Source organism: Danio aesculapii, chromosome 2 (genome assembly GCF_903798145.1).
Source record: "Danio aesculapii chromosome 2, fDanAes4.1, whole genome shotgun sequence".
In the NCBI taxonomy this organism is placed as follows: Eukaryota; Metazoa; Chordata; class Actinopteri; order Cypriniformes; family Danionidae; genus Danio; species Danio aesculapii.
Window position 1 is genome coordinate 1531232 of NC_079436.1, and position 18930 is coordinate 1550161.

The 18930-nt window shown below is 34.9% G+C and overlaps 1 protein-coding gene across 1 annotated transcript; it reads right to left on the minus strand.

Annotated features, from left to right (window-relative positions):
* Positions 1-1919: 1919 nt before the first annotated feature.
* Positions 1920-18299, minus strand: rpe65a (retinoid isomerohydrolase RPE65 a). The gene is made up of 14 exons (XM_056465515.1): positions 18289-18299; positions 16318-16400; positions 14713-14863; positions 13171-13278; positions 11399-11540; positions 10670-10817; positions 9945-10026; positions 8416-8548; positions 6664-6803; positions 6078-6207; positions 4581-4695; positions 4066-4160; positions 3872-3983; positions 1920-2074 (listed from the first exon to the last, which is right to left on the minus strand). The coding sequence occupies exons 1-14, from the start codon at positions 18297-18299 to the stop codon at positions 1929-1931; spliced, it is 1596 nt and encodes a 531-aa protein (XP_056321490.1). The 3' UTR covers positions 1920-1928.
* Positions 18300-18930: the final 631 nt, after the last annotated feature.

Here is an 18930-nt window from a genome sequence, read left to right on the forward strand (position 1 = left end):
ACTTCAAAATGTTCATGACACAAAAGCTACATGTTTTTATTATTAATATTATCATTATTTGTAATTTATGTGTGCCTAGCTGGCTTATTTATTTCTGTAAGATTTAACACAAATGTATACTTTTACCTGTTAGGAAATGCATGTGCATAGAGCTAACATAAGCTTTGAAGGTTTTTTTCTTCTCTTTACTGCTTAATGTGTCCACAAGGAGGCGATATGAAACAATGTGTGTCTGTGGTACATTTAAATATACAACACGGATTAAACTAATGGCGGGCATCGACTAGTAATTGATTTTTTCATTCACCAATTATTTATATATTTTCCAAATAGATTAAAGGTCTTTATTGCTTCACACTTTTTAAAAATTGTAATAGAATATTTTGTAATTTCACAAATGAAAACAGGTAAACATGGCTTATCACTGGTGTATTAAATAACTGTTCATGTTATGAAATGGTATGTACTTTAATTGGGCCTTTCCTAAAAAATAAATAAGAAGATACTATTGAATAAAAGATAATTTTGTAAATTGTAAACTGAAGTATTGCAGTATTTATCAGTTTGAGAGTTCACTATATACAGGTACTGTACATGTAAAAGGCCAGGTCCCTCACAATTTGTAGTTCCACACATTTGTGTTGAAACAACATGAAGAAATTAAGTTAACTTATTAGTTTAATACAAATTGAAGAGAATTGAACATAAAACAATCAAGTTGTCCCCAAAAAACCCTGAGAATTGTGTTGATTCAGCTCATTTTAAATACTTATTCGTACAAAAAGCAAACCTCATTTATTTGAGTGTACAGTATGCTGGAGCATTCATTAGGGCGCCTATGGTGACAATCATCTTTTGTAAGTTGCTTGGACAGAACTGTGTGTAGGTATAGTGTATACACCGTCATACTAGAGTGATATAAAGACAACAAGTCTGTTTTTTTAAAAATCCTGAAGTTAAAATAGGACCCAAATCCCAGTGATTTTGAGGCACACCACAACCTGGCGGAGGTGTTTTCCCCACTTACCTAATTGATTGACAGCCACCATGTCTCCATAATAACATGTATATGTAACCCCGCCGGTATCTGGTATCGGACCGGCGACCTTCCGCATGGGAGACGGTTGCTCTAACAAGGAGGCTAAAGACCATGGCCTCTAGTGTCTCGCTAGAGCACCTTTAGAGGTCAGATGAGTGAGGTTTACCTGCACAGCACTTACTAGCTGGCCTCTGTTACATATACACATGTCCACAGAACATCTTCTGCAAAGAAACTGTGATTAAAATATCTGTTCTGACAGTAAAACCGATATTCTTAACTGATACTAATGAGCTGTATGTCAGCTTCAGCCAGGGGCGTAGCAACCGGGGGGAACGGGGGGATTCGTCCCCCTCACTTTTAGAGACAGACCATTTAGAAACAGGTGAATAATAATTATATGAACATATGATCTCATACAGCCGTCCCCCCCCACTTTTAAAATGTCTGCTACGCCCCTGGCTTCAGCTTTATCTGATGTAGGAGAAGCAGACACGCACATGGGAACAGTGGGCGGGGAGAAACAGCTCATTTGCATTTAAAGCCACAGGCTACAAAAAAAACAGCTAGACTGTATTCAGACACCAGAATGGGCAGATTCTGGAGGCTATAATAAATCATCTGACAGGTATTTTGAGCTGAAACTTTTCAGACACATTCTGGAGACAGGCTTATCTTACATCTTGTTAAAATAGGTGCCCTTTAACAAAGTTATATAATCAATATAATACACTTTACTATAGTATAGATCAAAAACGCTGTAGTATTGTGTCATGTGGGGATCATGTGCACAATGTAATTAAATCAGATCAGAAATGTACAGTATAATAGCTTTATTGTTTACAGTGTTTACAGTCAGTCAGGATCAGTGGCAGTGTTTTCAGTGGGTTTATGGTTTGTACATCCCATGGAAAGTGACCGGAGTCAGGATTTCCACTTCTGCTCTGGCGATCTCCGACAGATCCTTAGCATTCAGGATCAGGCAGTATGTTGGTCTCTGGGCTCCAGGAGACACCACGATTGTCATGAGGATACCTGTTAAGCACATTATAAAACACTAATAAATGCTCTACAATAATTCAGATTTGGTCATATGTGACCTTGTGCACAGTGGTGGATAATTACTAATGGATATTGAACATTCGTTTCACACACGGAATCCCATTCAGATCTGTTTGTAAAATTAGTGAATCGTTTACTGGAGATTCATTTGAACAAGTCAGTTGTTTACTGGAGAATCACTTTGAACAAATAATGTGAAACAGTGAGTTGGTTACAGGAGACTCACTCTGAATGGATCATTTGACTCAGTGAGTTGTTTACTGGAAACTCACTCTGAATGAATCATTTGAATCAGTAGGTTATTTACTCGAGATTCGTTCTGAATGGATTGTTTGAACCAGTGAGTTGTTTACTAGCGACTCTCTCTGAATGGATCATTTGAATCAGTGAGTTGTTTACTAGACACTCACTGTGAGTGGAATATTTGAATCAGTGAGTTATTTACTCGAGACTCGTTCTGAATGGATCATTTGAATCAGTGAGTTGTTTACTAGTGACTCACTCTGAACGGATTATTTGAATCAGTGAGTTGTTTACGGGAGTCTCACTCTGATTGTATAATTTGAATCAGTGAGTTGTTTACTAAGGACTCACTCTGAATGTATCATTCGAATCAGTGAGTTGTTTGCAGGAGACTCACTCTGAATGGATCATTTGAATCAGTGAATTATTTACGAGAGACTCACTCTGAATGGATAATCTGAATCAGTGAGTTGTTTACTGAAGACTCACTCTGAATGGTTCATTTGAATCAGTGAGTTGTTTACGGGAGTCTCACTTTGAATGGATCATTTGAATCAGTGAACTATTTATGGGAGACTCACACTGAATGGATCATTTGAATCAGTGAATTGTTTACTGGAGACTTACTCTAAATTGATCAATTGAATCAGTGAGTTGTTTACTGGAGACTCACTCTAAATTGATCAATTGAATCAGTGAGTTGTTTACTGGAGACTCACTCTAAATTGATCAATTGAATCAGTGAGTTGTTTACTGGAGACTCACTCTAAATTGATCAATTGAATCAGTGAGTTGTTTACTGGAGAAATGCCCTGAAAAGATCATTTGAATTAGAGAGTTGTTTACTCGAGACTCACACTGGATGGATCATGTGAATCAATGAATCAGTTACTGGAGATTCACTCTGAATTAATTGTTTGAATCAGTGAGTTGTTTATTGGAGACTTACCTTGAACAAATCATTCAAATCATTAAGTTGTTTACTCAAGACTCACTTTGAACAGATCTTTTGAATCAGTCAGTTGTTTACGGGAGACTCACTCTGAATGAATCATTTGAATCAGAGACTTGTTTACTGAAGACTCACTCTGAAAGGATCATTTGAATCAGTAAGTTGTTTACGGGAGACTCACTCTGAATGAATCATTTGAATCAGAGACTTGTTTACAGGAGACTCACTCTGTATGGATCATTTGAATCAGTGAATTGTTTACAGGAGACTCACTCTGAATGGATCATTTGAATCAGTGAATTGTTTACAGGAGACTCACTCTGAATGGATCATTTGAACCAGTGAGTTGTTTACTGAAGACTCACTCAGAATGGATCATTTGAATCAGTGAATTGTTTACAGGAGACTCACTCTGAATGAATCATTTGAATCAGTAAGTTGTTTACTGAAGACTCACTCTGAATGGATCATTTGAATCAGTGAGTTATTTACTCGAGACTCGCTCAACACAACATAACACTGGTTTTGTGCTCTGGGGATCCAAACAGGGTTACAGTATATTATAATGAACTGACCATCGTCCTCATCCACTCCGTCAGGAGTCTGTACAAACAGCGGCTCCGAAGGGTACGAGTCAGGCTCCTGCCATACCCAGGTCTCCTTAGTCCTCACATTCAGCTTGCAAATCTATAAAGCACCAAATACAGCCTGAAAACACATACTTAAACACTTAATATACCATACTGAATAGATGATGTGGGTTTTTTACCCTGTCAGGGACGAAATGGTTGAGTCCCAGTCCATAGGCATATGTGTAATTCTTCGCATTGACCATTTTGTAGTTGATCTGAGGAAACTCGAAAGCTTTAAGATGTAAAACAGAAGATAAATGTTAATAAGCAGTCAGAAAATCACGAAATTCACTCTTAAATGCCATAAAAGAACCATTTTGCTTCCTTAAAAGAACCATTTATATCTTATCCTGCATCCCAAATTGCATACTTATGCACTATAATTACATGAACTTATGCTGATGTGTTTATCCTTCTATAACCTTGCTTCATAAATAACCAAGTTGAAATCCGATGACTTATTATCAGCAAAATGTTACAACTCTTTCTAGTTCTATGCAACTATAATGTGCAAAATATTATCTAAAAAATCTTTGCCACGCTTTTGTACAGTTTTGTCTAAAGTTGTTCATCAATGCCAATGGAAAGAATCTTTGTTGAGTTTCATCTTATACAAAAACGTACTTAAATAACGATTAAAACCTCATCGCACCTTGACGTGGGCCAGAGAAAAGCACCTCGGGTTCGAGCCAGATGGTCCCGTCCGCACGCATTGTTGCAGTGGCTGTGGTGTAGGGCAGAGAGATCAAGTTTTTGCCCTGCTCCTCCTGGAAGACAACAGCCACCAAGAAACACCAGTTCATCTTAAAGCTTATCAGTATAAAGTAGTGACGACTGCTTTCGAAACAAGGCTTCATGAAACCTTTACAGATCTTTTATTTTAAATCAGTGGTTTCGAAGAACGTATCAAATATATAAGATCATGTGATTTCAGTAAACGAGACTTTGCTGCATCATTAGTGTTTCAAAACTATGGAGTCAGATCAGTCTCAGAAATACATTTACGAAATAACGTTCAAGTGAATTGGAATTGTGCATTAATGTGTTTTGAGTTTACGAACTGGATTTTTTTTTGGCAGGATGTGAGTTCTGTTGTGGATGAATTAATTATATTTTGTAAATGTATTATTTTTGACACTGCTCTGGCTCCATACAAAACGTTTATAAAATACAATGGTTCTCCTCTAGGGGGCGATCTGTGTAATACCAAAAATCCATTTGAATCACATGAATTTATTCAGATCGCCCCCCAGTGGTGAATCGCTCAACAAGTTTTCTAATTTTTATCTGATCTCAGATCAGTTTTATAAGTTTGTAGATGTTTTAATGAGACATATGTCAAATGCAAAGGAATAATAGTTAATAATAGTAATTATTAATAGTAAGTAATTTATAGTAAGTATATATATATATATATATATATATATATATATATATATATATATATATATATATATATATATATATATATATATATATATATATATATATATATAAGCCTTGAAAATGTATAAAGGAACTCATATTATTCAGACACTTCATGTTTACATAATATTTAGTCTTCTTTCTAGTCCAAATATCTAACAATTCTAAAAACAAGATGCATTTTTAGAAAAGAAAAAATAGTGTCTTGTTTTAAAAAATTAAAATGCTAAAATAAAGTGAGTTTTTCATTAAAACATGCTAAATAATCTGCCGATAGGGTAAATATAAGATTATAATCTTAATCTTGTTTTTCCTTTTGACATAAGATTATTTAGCTCACCCATTTTGACAGATTATTTAGCTTGTTTCAAGTAAAAACTCACTTAATTTTGGCATTTTATTTTGCTTTTTAATATTAAGCTTTAATAATTTTTTGATATTTGGACTAGAAACAAGACAAAAACTCTTGGTAAGATTATTTTTGCAATGTAATCACATTAGATTATTAAATAAGTGCATTTATAGACTACACTTTCAATATCAGTTGTGTGTTCAATGACACTAATAAAGAGTTTTGTATTTACACCAGCAAGTGTCTCTAGAATGAACGATTCAAAATAATGAATCATTTTGCAAATCAGTTGGTTCAAATGATTCGAAGCTTTGAAAAGCTTCATTTCTCCCATCACTAGTCTAAAATGTTTTTATTTATTTATTTATTTACCCTGAAGGGATCCAGAGGAATGACGTATCTCCTGACTTCGGGCTGCGGGGCGATCATGGCATTTCTTTTAACCTCTTCCCAGTTGGCACGGAGGTTTGCCAGCCACAGATAGTTGTAGACAAACTCAAAGCTGAAAAGGAAAAAATAGTGCCTTATGAATAATAATATCCATATCATATGGGAAAAATTACTATAGTATTTTAGAGTATTTTTAAGTACTATACTATTTTAGGATATAGTAAATGTTCCTGTGTTAAATTCATTTTCCTTCAGCTTAGTCCCTCAATGGGTAGCATTGTGGCCTCACAGCAAGAAGGTCCGTGGTTTGAGACCCAGCTGCGCTATAGGGGAATTGATGAACTAAATTGGCTGTAGTGTATGAGTGTGTGCGAATCAGTGTGTATGGGTGTTTCCCAGTACTAGGTTGTAGGCCGGAAGGGCATCCGCTTTTCAAAATATATGCTGGAATAGTTGGCAGTTCATTCTGCTGTGGCGACCCCTGATGAATAAAGGACTAAGCCAAAGAAAAATGAATTGTTTGCAAGCACTTATCTTAACAAAGAGGGAAGGGAATGTTTTTTAATACCCTTTCCAGGCACACAGGTCAAACACGATGAACCCTGAATCTTCATAGCAGTTGATGTGATGGAAAAGACCCATCGCTGAGGTCCTGAACTTATAGTCAATGTACTCTCCTGGGTGTTTCCTCGCAATGTGTATCCAGGTCTGCAGAAATGAACAGATTCATAGATGATTAAACTTCATATGCATTCAATAATCCGTGTAGATTTATAACAATCATTTTCTTTTCGGTTTAGTTTTTTTATCAATCCGGGGTCGCCACAGTGGAATGAACCGCCAACTTATCCAGCACGTTTTTTACGCAGTGGATGCCCTTCCAGCTCTGGGAAACATCTCTGGGAAACATCCACACACATTCATTCACACATATACACTATGGACAATTTAGCCTACCCAATTCACCTGTACCACACTGGACTGTGGGGGAAACCGGAGCACCCGGAGGAGGAAACCCACATGAACGCAGGGAGAACATGCAAACTCCACACAGAAACGCCAACTAACCCAGCCGAGGCTCGACCCAGTGACCTTCTTGCTGTGAGGCGACAGCACTACCTACTGCGCCACTGCGACACCCCAGATTTAAAACAAACACCACAAACAACACTTGAAGACTTGGTGACCTATTATACCACTTCTTACAAGATCGTCTCTGATGTCTCTAGAGTGTGTAGTGAATATACCTCACAGATAGTTTTCTAGCTCTCTGAAACTGACCCTTTTCAGTCAAACTGAGACATTTTGGTGACTGTCACTTTAAATGCAAATGAGATAGTGCTCTTTTCAGAAGAGGGCGGAGCTACAAACGCCTGTGCATCAGCATAATGGCAGATTCAAAACTCTAATGACTGTTTATGTTAATGAGGGAGAGATGGTCACTAGTAGGCGGGGCTTTCCTCCTCTGATGACGTCATACAAAGGGAGAACGCCAATCAAAGTGTTTCCGCAGACTGCTTTCATCGAGTCTGATTATAAACAATACAATTAAAACATGTTTACCATTAGATTTATCCTTTAGATTTATAAGAAAACAACACAAATAATACTTGGAGAGGTATATACAGTATAAATGTACACATTTATCTGACGTGCATATGTTTTCAAATGAAAAAGTGATCAATTTCATAAGCCCACATTCAACATGTTCATGAAATTCAGAAATATGCTAAATATATTGTACAACTAAAATGTTTACTGACACAAATGTTCTATTAAGATGTTATATATTTCACTACTTTGTACTAATTAATGGATATGCTAATAATAACACCCAATAATACCTCCATACATGGGTTTCTACACTTAAAATCTGTTAAAAATGATTGCAAAACTGCTGAAACTAAATATTATTAATGGTTAATGGCAACCATTGACTTCTACACACACACACACACACACACAAACACACAAACACACACACACGCACAAAAGAAAGTCAATTTCTTCTCCAGCAGAAATATCTTTTTAATGTGGGAGTCTGATTTACCTATTTGAGTATAATGTATGGATTCTTAGCATGCATATCATTTATTTTTTATTGCATCTATGCTATTTGCACAGCACTATGATCAACCCTGTGTTGCTTTTAAATGCGCTTTATAAATAAATATTAAATACTATTCAACTATTACTTGAAGATAAACATTTAAAGTCTCCTAAAGTTCGGTCAATCTGTCTAATGTTTAAAACACGCTTCAAAGTAACACCATAGTGCTGAAATGAATGTAAAATGAGTGTGAGATAATGAGGAACCTACGCCTTTCTCTTCATCCGACTCGAAGCAGTCCATATAGTTGGATCCTCTGATGCTCCAGGCGCTCAGAAACTTCAGCAGGTTGATTTTCACAGGTGTCTCCACAAAGACAAAGTAATTCTCCGTCATCCCAAAACTACAAGAACATATGGTGGGAGAATTTGGTGTTAATATATTAACTGTTGAACAAAGTATAAATGAGTTTATTAGTCATTATAGGGTGAATATATTCCCTATACTGATATACTGTGATAATATTGCTAATAAACAACACTAGACATGCTTATATAATATCTGAAACATTTGCTGTGATGTTTAATTATGTTATACACACATTCAGTCCTGTGATTATTCATTCATTCATTTCAGGTTAGACCCTTATTTATCAGGGGTCAGCACAGCGGAATGAACCACCAACTATTCCAGCATATTGTTTATGCAGTGGATGCCCTTCCAGCCGCAACCTAGTACTGGGAAACACTCATACACACTCACATTCAAATACACACTCATACATTACAGCCAGTTTAGTTTATCAATTCCCCTATAGCACATGTGTTTGGACTGTGGGGGAAACCCATGCCTACATGGAGAAAACATGCAAACTCCACACAGAAACGCCAACTGGGGACTCGAACCAGCGACCTTCTTGCTGTGATGCCACAGTGTGAACCACTAAGCCACTGTGGTCCTATGTTTAGTCCATATGTTTTAGTCCTACATGTTACGTCCTAATTAATCACTACTTATGATTCTGCACCACAATAACACCCATAAGGTAAATTATTTGTATATTATCTGAATGCAAACGCTTGCCTTAGTTTTTGAGGACTGGACAGTGTTTGACGGACATACAATTATTTAAAAACCTGGAATCTAAGGGTTCAAAAATAGTCAAAATATTGAGAAAATCATGTGAATTAATTGCTTGGCAAGGCACATTACTAAACAAAAATTAAGTTTTGATGGTGACACGGTGGCTCAGTGGTTAGCACTGTCACCTCACAGCAAGAAGGTCACTGGATTGAGTCCCAGCTGGGCCAGTTGTCATTTCTATGTGGAGTTTGCATGTTCTCCCCGTGTTGGCGTGGGTTTCCTCCGGGTGCTCCGGTTTCCCCCACAGTCCAAACACATGCGCTTTAGGGGAATTGATGAACTAAGTTGACCGTAGTGTAGGAGTGTGTGTGTGAATGGGTGTGTATGGGTGTTTCCAAGAACTGTCTGTGTTGAAGCTGGAAGGGAATCCGCTGTGTAAAACATATGCTGGATAAGCTGGCGTGGTGACTCCTGATCAATAAAGGGACTAAACCGAAAGAAAATGAATGAGTTTTAATATATTTACAGAAGAAATTGCGCAGAATATCTTCATGGAGCATCTTTAATTAATATTCCAATCATTTCTGGCATAAAAGAAAGTCAATAATGACAAGTATTGTCAGCTATTCCCCCCTATAAACCCTATGCAATATGAGACTTAAGGCTTTGTGATCTCTGTCACAATTAATAATCATTGACTTTTTAATGAATGTTACCTGTGCACATAGGATGGCTTGAACCTCTCAGCACTTGGGAACTGCACCACCACCTTGGACTTTTCAATGGGGTCAGATTTGTCTGAAAGATTGCAGCAGGGTGTTTTTAGTTTGTTTGTTGGTTTAAAGGAGGCCTATACTGACACTTTTTACCAGATGTAAAATGCATCTCTGATGTCTCAACAGTGTGTGTGTGTGACGTTTCAGCTCAAAATAGCACACAGATAATGTTTATAGCTTTCTGAAACTGACCCTTATATGCTTTGATCCTGTTTGTGGTGTTTTGGTGACTGTCGCTTTAAATGCAAATGAGATTGTGCTCTTTTTCTGAAGAGGGCGGAGCTACAGATGCCTGTGGATCAGTAAAACAGCACTAGCCTTCAGTGTCAGTGTGTGCTCCACATCTTTAATCCTCTTAGTCTATGCTGACATTATCTTTAGCAGCTCAAACACGCTAATGGACAGACGGCTGCTTCTCACTCAGGGCTGCTGTTTATGCTAATGAGGGAGAGACGGTCACTAGTGGGCGGGGCTTTCCCCTTCTGATGACACGTACAAATGGAATCAAAGTGTTTCTGTTTTTAATCAAGTCTGATTATATCAAATACAATTAATTGATGTTTACCATTAGAAGACGGCTATATTCACACACTGCGGACACACTACCCATTATAAAAGTGTTTTTTTTGCATAATAGGTGCCCTTTAAAATGCTGGACTGCTTACCCTTTTGTGTAGGAGGGATTCGGACGATATTGTAGGCCAGCGACGCTCCTTTGCCCATGCAGTTTCCAATGTTGTAGACCGTCCCGTCTCTCTCGATGTGAGGATGCGCCGTGACTCCATTGATGTTTACATAATTACACATATCAACCTGCAGGGATCATCAAGTGGGGGTTATTAAAGATTGATATCTATAATAGGAAAAACAAATAATTAGAAATGAGTTATTAAAGCTGGTATGGTTAGAAATGTGTTGAATAAAATCTTCTCTTGTTAAACAGAGGAATTAAAATGAATTGATTAATGACTCATTTTTAATAACTGATTTATTTTATCTTTGCTATGATGATAGTAAATAATATTTATTTCAAGACACTAGTATTCAGCTTAAAGTGACATTTAAAGGCTTAACTAGGTTAATTAGGGTAAAGTTAGGGTAATTAGGCAAGTCATTGTATAACAGTGGTTTGTTCTGGAGAGAATCCAAAACTAATATTGCTGAAGGGGGCTAATAATATTGACCTTAAAATGGGTTTAAATAAATTAGGAACTGCTTTTATTCTAGCCAAAATAAAACAAATAAGACTTTCTCCAGAAGAAAAAATATTATAGAAAATACTGTGAAAATTTCCTGAATCTGTTCAACATCATTTGGGAAATAATTGAACAACAATAAATTCAAAGGAGGGTGAATAATTCTGACTTCAACTGCGTGTAAAATCTCTGTTGTACCTTTTTCAGTGTTTCCAAAGTGTCCACGTTAACTTTAGTGATGTAATTAGTCTCTGTGACGGCATAAAAGTCCTCCCCAATAGGATAAACGTTCACCAGGCAGTTGTCCGTCACCTCAACGCCTTTAAAATACGAGAAGAACCTGCAAAAGAAATGCTCGCACTTTACAATAAGGTTTCATCAGTTAATGAACTAATTATTAACAATACTAGTGCAGCAATTTTTAATAATAATCACAGCTCAACATTTAATAATGCATTATTAAAATCAATATTCACGCTTCTAAACGTTAATGCACCATGAGTTAGCATGAACAATGATCAACTGTATTTTCAGTAGCTAACATCAGGAAACTCTGTAATAAATGTGTTGTTCATTGTGTGGTCATGTTAGTAAATGCATTAACTAGTACAACTTTAATAAAATGATTGATTATAGTATTTTTTTAATAAACTCTTAACTAGCTTCTTCGTAATAGTCATTAAGGTATAGTTGGGTTAAGGATTAGAGATGTAGATCATGCAGAATATGTGCTTCATAAGTACCCATTGGCATTGGCATTGGCATTAAGCTGGCACAGCAGGCCATCTGGCACTGGCATACAGAGTTTGGGTCAAACATGGCCCAGGTTTGGCAGAGGGGGCACGTCTTTAAGGTGGCGCAAAAGACTTGGGCCTGATATCAAGTGTAGTATTTGCACCAGATGTTAAAAGTGTATATGTGGGTCGAGTAAGTTTGGCCTATCTTGAACCACTTTTAAAGTAGTTTTGAGTTAAGAAACAATTCTACCAATCAGATCACTTCGAGAAAAAGCACAGTTTATCAAATTCACTGCAGTCGTGACACACCAATATATCTGGCCCAGTTCAGGCCCAGGTATGGCCCACACAGAATCTGTAATTCTGCAGATTTTGAGCCCATCATTAATTCTGTTTATTTACTTGAGTAAATGTGTGTAAATCTAAATTTATGCAGTTTTTAAGATATTTACAGTAATATTATTGACTAATATGAAAATGTTCATCTGATTTATGTACAATACAGTGTGTACAGTAATATTTTAGTCTTTTAGTAGAGATATTATAGGAGAGACTTGCTTTGTTTACCAAATAAAGTGAATCTAATTGGATTTGCATTTTAAACATTTAATAAAAGTTAACAATGCATTACTTTTTATTTCACATATTAAGGTTTTAGTTATGATACTCCCAATATAATTCAGCAGAAATCCGCAGATTTGTAGCAAAATTCTCCACAGATTCCGTCTGGTCCTGGTTTATTAACTTGGCTGACACTTGGCCCAGATGTGGTCCATGTTTGGCCCTTGTATGGAAGCCAGACTTGGATCAATCATGTCCCGTAATTCACTGCGGCATGTGGGCCAGATCTGGGCCAGAGAAATTTTGCTATGTGGCTACTAATAAACAGTTAATATCTTCATAGCATCCAGGTAATTAGAGACTAGTTAATAGTGAGAATATTCACCTATACTGTAGTGGGTCAGACTATTATAATGTTTTATTTTGTCAACATGATCTAATTATAAACAATACATAGATCATTTATTAATCACAGTTCAACATTTACTAATGCATTATTAACATCCAAATTCATGTTTGTTAACATTAGTTAATGCATTATGAGTAAACATCAGCTAACAATGAATAACTGTATTTTCATAAGCATACATGAAGAAACACTGCACCCCCCCCCCCCCCCTCTCTATCATTAAGCATTATGTGATCTACAACATCAGATTTATTCAGTCAAACCTGGAGAAGATGTTCTTGCAGGGATCTGGATACGCACAGGTCCCGAACTCCGTGATGACCACCCGTTTCTCTGTTACGGCGCGCACATACGCATCTGTTTTCACAAACCTGTGAAGACGGATAATAAGTGTTGTGTAAGTCTATTCCACCTTTTTCCACACATTAGTCAAGCGCAGGATTATATTTAAAAAACATATTTTCTGTACACATATAGCTGTGTTTATATACATATACAACAGTTCTGATAGCCGTGCGATAATCTGCAATAGCAGCACTTGCATGCCCAATTCACATGGGGCTTCAGCATCAACGCTTGTCTGAAGCTGGAGCTGACGCGATCGTCATATCAGAGTCAGCCAATGAAATTAGTCCGAAATCGGATACTGTCTGAGCTGGGGTATTTGCATAAAGTGATCTGATTGGCTGACGCTTCCATTGGCACTTGAAAAGGTTAGACATTTCCAACTTCTACTGTGGGCAACGCCTCTGAAGCAGCGCCGAAGGATTCACAACGCAGTTCGACGACGCTTGACGTCACCCTTTCAAAGTGAATGGAAGTGTTGATGATGATGCCCCATGTGAATTGGGCAGTACAGCCTCTTCACCCATGTGGTGTATTACTCCGCCCACAGAGTGACAAGGAGAGGACTAAACTCACTAGAGTTTGTCAAATATTGCTGCTGATGGACAACATAATGTACATTTGAGGCTTTTTTAGGCGAGAATGTAGTTGTTTAGATTGCAACCATGCAGTTTATTTATAAGGATGGCGCTATTTTAAATATTTATAATTTTGAAGAGACAGCGCAGATCAGCCTGTCACACTGAGCAGAGCAAAGATGGTTGACGTTCTGCCACAAGATGGCGACAGAGACAGCATAATACGTCCTTAGGGGAGAAAAGCTCAGCGTAAATTTCAGACTACAGCTGATCAAACCATTATAGAAGAGGTAAGTGACGTTCTTAGTCAATCTCTCCCTTTCGTATTTAGTATTTTTCAGATTATACCATAGTAATCTAATAGAGTTTTCTTTGGCTTTGTCGGGCTTAATTATTGTGATCTCCTGATTGTAACGGAGAAATATTGGGAAATCTCTGTAGACTGATGGCATTTCATGCTGTTCAGCCTTATAATCTTAACATGTGAGCAAAATCAGCTGTTTTGTCATCACTTTAGACATTACGCTAGAGAATCATTCAAACACTAGCTCTACAGTGATGTTGGTGAATTGGTTGCTGTTCTGATGTCAGCTGCAGATGTGAATGAACGGCGGAAGAAAGTAGTTCCTAATACAAAAGTTTTTGAGGCTCTCTGTGACATTTGATTTTCTTTTTATACACACGATTATGACATTGAACTGGTGTATAAATGCAATATCACATGAGTAGCAGTGTGAAATGGCTGTATATCGACACTGGTGGGACATATATATATATATATATATATATATATATATATATGCATTAAAAATCATGATTATGAAGGTTTCATGACAGCCTTATGAACACCCCTTCAAGAAAAAGTGTTGCCACTGTACATACTTGCGGAAATAAGTGACCTGTCCGTTGCTGAAGTCAAACTTGTGCATGAGCGCCTGCCCGTCAAACAGATGGTAAAACGGCTCAGCTCCTGCCTCAAACAGGCCGGGACCCAAACGCAGCAGACTGCCCTTTATAAAGGACGGGATGCGTCCTGAAAAACAAAACCCTTTTCATCAGGCGAAATTTTGGCGAAACGCAAAATGAGTTGCTATTTCATTGCAGGTTTCAGATTACAAATCCACTACAGGGCGCTGTCTACAGTTCTGCGAAAATGAAATATGTTACTTAGGATGTGTTTTGTTGTACATTTCAGTCTTCTTGTCCTTATAATAGCAATAATATTAAATAAATAAATAAATGTGCATGACTTTTTTTATGTTTCAATTTACGATACTAGGGTTAAATCAAATATAGCTAGAAAAAATATATAAATAAATAATTACATATATAAATAAAAATAAATAAATAATTAATTACATATATAAATAAAAATAAATAAATAATTACATATATAAATAAAAATAAATAAATAAATAATTACATATATAAATAAAAATAAATAAATAATTACATATATAAATAAAAATAAATAAATAAATAATTACATATATAAATAAAAATAAATAAATAAATTACATATATAAATAAAAATAAATAAATAAATAATTACATATATAAATAAAAATAAATAAATAAATAATTACATATATAAATAAAAATAAATAAATAATTACATATATAAATAAAAATAAATAAATAATTACATATATAAATAAAATAAATAAATAAATAATTACATATATAAATAAAAATAAATAAATAATTACATATATAAATAAAAATAAATAAATAAATTACATATATATATAAATAAAAATAAATAAATAAATAATTACATATATAAATAAAAATAAATAAATAATTACATATATATAAATAAAAATAAATAAATAAATAATTACATATATAAATAAAAATAAATAAATAATTACATATATAAATAAAAATAAATAAATAATTACATATATAAATAAAAATAAATAAATAAATAATTACATATATAAATAAAAATAAATATATAAATAAATCATAAAGTAAAAATTTCAACAATTCTGTCGAAATTAGATACATCTATAAATATATATATTTTAATTGAATTATAAAAGAAAATGAATGAGTGAAAATTGAATTATAAATAAATGAAAAAAAAAATATATATAAAAATTTATTTATAAAAACATTAAATTAGAAACATTAGAATTATTTTTAAAAAACACTATTTAATATATTTTAAAATATATTTTTAATATAATTTGCTTATAATTACATATATATATTTTGCTTTTATAACATATATATATATATATATATATATATGCTTTTTTTAAGGATTGCTTGTCCAATAATAAAAAAAGAAAAATATATAAAATTGTAAATAATAATAATAATAATAATAATAATAATAAAAGTGAATAAATGTAAAATATAAAATGTAAACAAAAATGTACAGCATTGATTATTCTTAATCAAACATGCACAGGCACTTTTCCCTCCTTTTCTCTCATCAGTAAATATGTCAAAAAGTGTAGAGAATGAATAAAACACCAGTGACGGTTGCTGGAAGAGGTTCGTTCATCTCCTCCACCGTCTCGAAGATCTTCTTATAGCCTCCAGCAGGGTGTTCAAAACTGAAAAGGAGAAGAAATTTATTAACTATAAATATAAAAGCGGGCAGAATGCATGTCATATACAGTGGAGGGCAAAATTATTAGCCTGTCTGTGAAATATTCATTCTTTTTCAAATATTTCCCAAATGATGTTAAACAGATTCAGGAATTTCTCACAGTATTTTCTATAATATTTTTTCTGGAGAAAGTCTTATTTGTTTTATTTCGGCTAGAATAAAAACAGTTTTTAATTTTTTTAAACCCATTTTAAGGTCAATATTATTAGCCCCCTTCAGCAATATTAGTTTTGGATTGTCTCCAGAACAAACCACTGTTATACAATGACTTGCCTAATTACCCTAACTTTACCCTAATTACCCTAGTTAAGCCTTTAAATGTCACTTTAAGCTGAATACTAGTGTCTTGATGAATATCTAGTCTAATATTATTTACTGTCATCATGACAAAGAGAAAAGAAATCAGTTATTAGAGATGAGTTATTAAAACTATTATACACCCGGCGCAAAACGTGTTTGGAGCGATTAGTTGCTATTTTCAGACCAGCGCAACAGTAATTTTCATGTTTCGCGTCACATTGTTTAAATAGCAAATCCATTTGCGCCACTTTGTGGACTCATGTGTGTGCTGGTCTATAAAGGAGGTGTGTTAAGGCGCAATGTTGGCACGTTGCTATTTTGAGAGACTGAAATAGAGCGCACCATTGACTAACTAAAAGCTGCTCTAAGGTCCAGCAGAGCGCGTTAGTTATGCGCCTATGCAGGTCCAAACGCTTACACACTGCTGAATACACACAGGATGAACAGCAATACACAAATATCTTTACAGATGAAAACAATTAAAGGATTAAAATGATCCAGAAATGATGATTTTCTACATCAATATAAACACCACTGCCTCCATGCCTTCTTCACCTCGGGGGGCTTTTTCAGTTTATTCATGACGATCTGCATCTGTATTATGTGATTATTATTAGCAGTATTATTGATTATCTGCAGATTTATATTTGTTTTAATAAACACAAGTCTAGATTTGTCCAGCTGTGGGGTTTTGGAGACGTCTGCATCACCATATGGGGCATCAGAACAGGACGTGTGTTTGGATATAACTCAGTGTTTTGACCACACTTCATTATTATTGTTCATTTATTCCTTTGCTGGAGATTAGAACTGAATTTAGAAATAGTTTTAATCAAATCTTTGCGCTTAACAAAGGAAATTAAATATGTGGGCTAATGGATGTGTTCAGTGGAGTGAGTCTCCACCGTTTCCTTACTCCACTAAAGTAAAGGAGTAAAGTAAAACGTAAAGAGAAAGTAAAGAGGCTGAATGGAGGAGGCTCGTTCTTTATCCTCGCCCTGCAGATGCTCTGTTTAACTGTGTTCTCTCTAGTTAAGCGTTCAGTTGTTACACTTATAAAGTCGCCATGTAAATAGCAAATGCACCATGGAGCGACACAACTGACTCTTAAAGGGAATGAGAGATGAGACTCTGATTGGTTTAATGCACGTTATGCTCAAAACACACCCAGAACTCAATAAGCTCAACCCTGTTAGACCATGCGTCGGGGCGCAGAGCGTGTTTATCCATCCTTAAAATAGCAAAAGTGGATTCAGACATGTTCTTAGTGCTTTTGTGCCATGAGCTTTAGACTTTGTGCCTAGATCGTTAAAATAGAGCCCTTTGTGTTTAGAAATGTATTGGAAAAAAACCTAGTCTCCCTTAAACAGAACTTTTAAATTAAATTAAATATAACAGGAGGGCTAATAATTCTGACTTGAGTCCAAATATTTTAATGCAAAAGAATAATAGATACAATAATAATAATAATAATAATAATAATAATAATAATAATAATAATAACAATAATAATAATAATAAGAGTCACTCACCGGCTGACCATGACTGCTGTATTCACTGAAGATCTGTGATTTCAGCTGTTTCTGTCGACGCTTTTTCCTGCAGTCTTGAGTTTTTGGGCTTTTATACTTTATCCTCTTACACTGAATAACTTTGACCCCTGATACAGCCAATGGTGGTCTTTGGTTAAAAACAATCCCTCATTGTATAAAGCTGCCATGCATTCCCTCCAACAGGATTTCAGCTTTTCACGCAGATCAAGCTGTAATGTAATCAGGTACAAAACGTGATTGTGCGACGCGAGGAACTGAAATGAGCCGTAGTCAGATGGCCAACGCAACAAAGACTTTATTCTTCAGCCAATAATAACAACATCTGAGTTAATACTCTGTTGTTGTTTCAAATGTTTACAAATAAATAAATATGCAAATAAATAAACATATAAGTAAATAAATAAATAACATAAAATATATGCATATAAAATAAATATATATACAAATAAATAAATAAATAATAAACAAATAAATACATAAAAACAGACATAAAATAAATAAATCGAAATAGAAATTTTAAACAAACACAAAGTGAAAAAACAAACAAACAAATAAAGATACAAAATAAACAAATAGATAAAAAATAAAATTGATAAAATATACAATGAATAAATAATATAC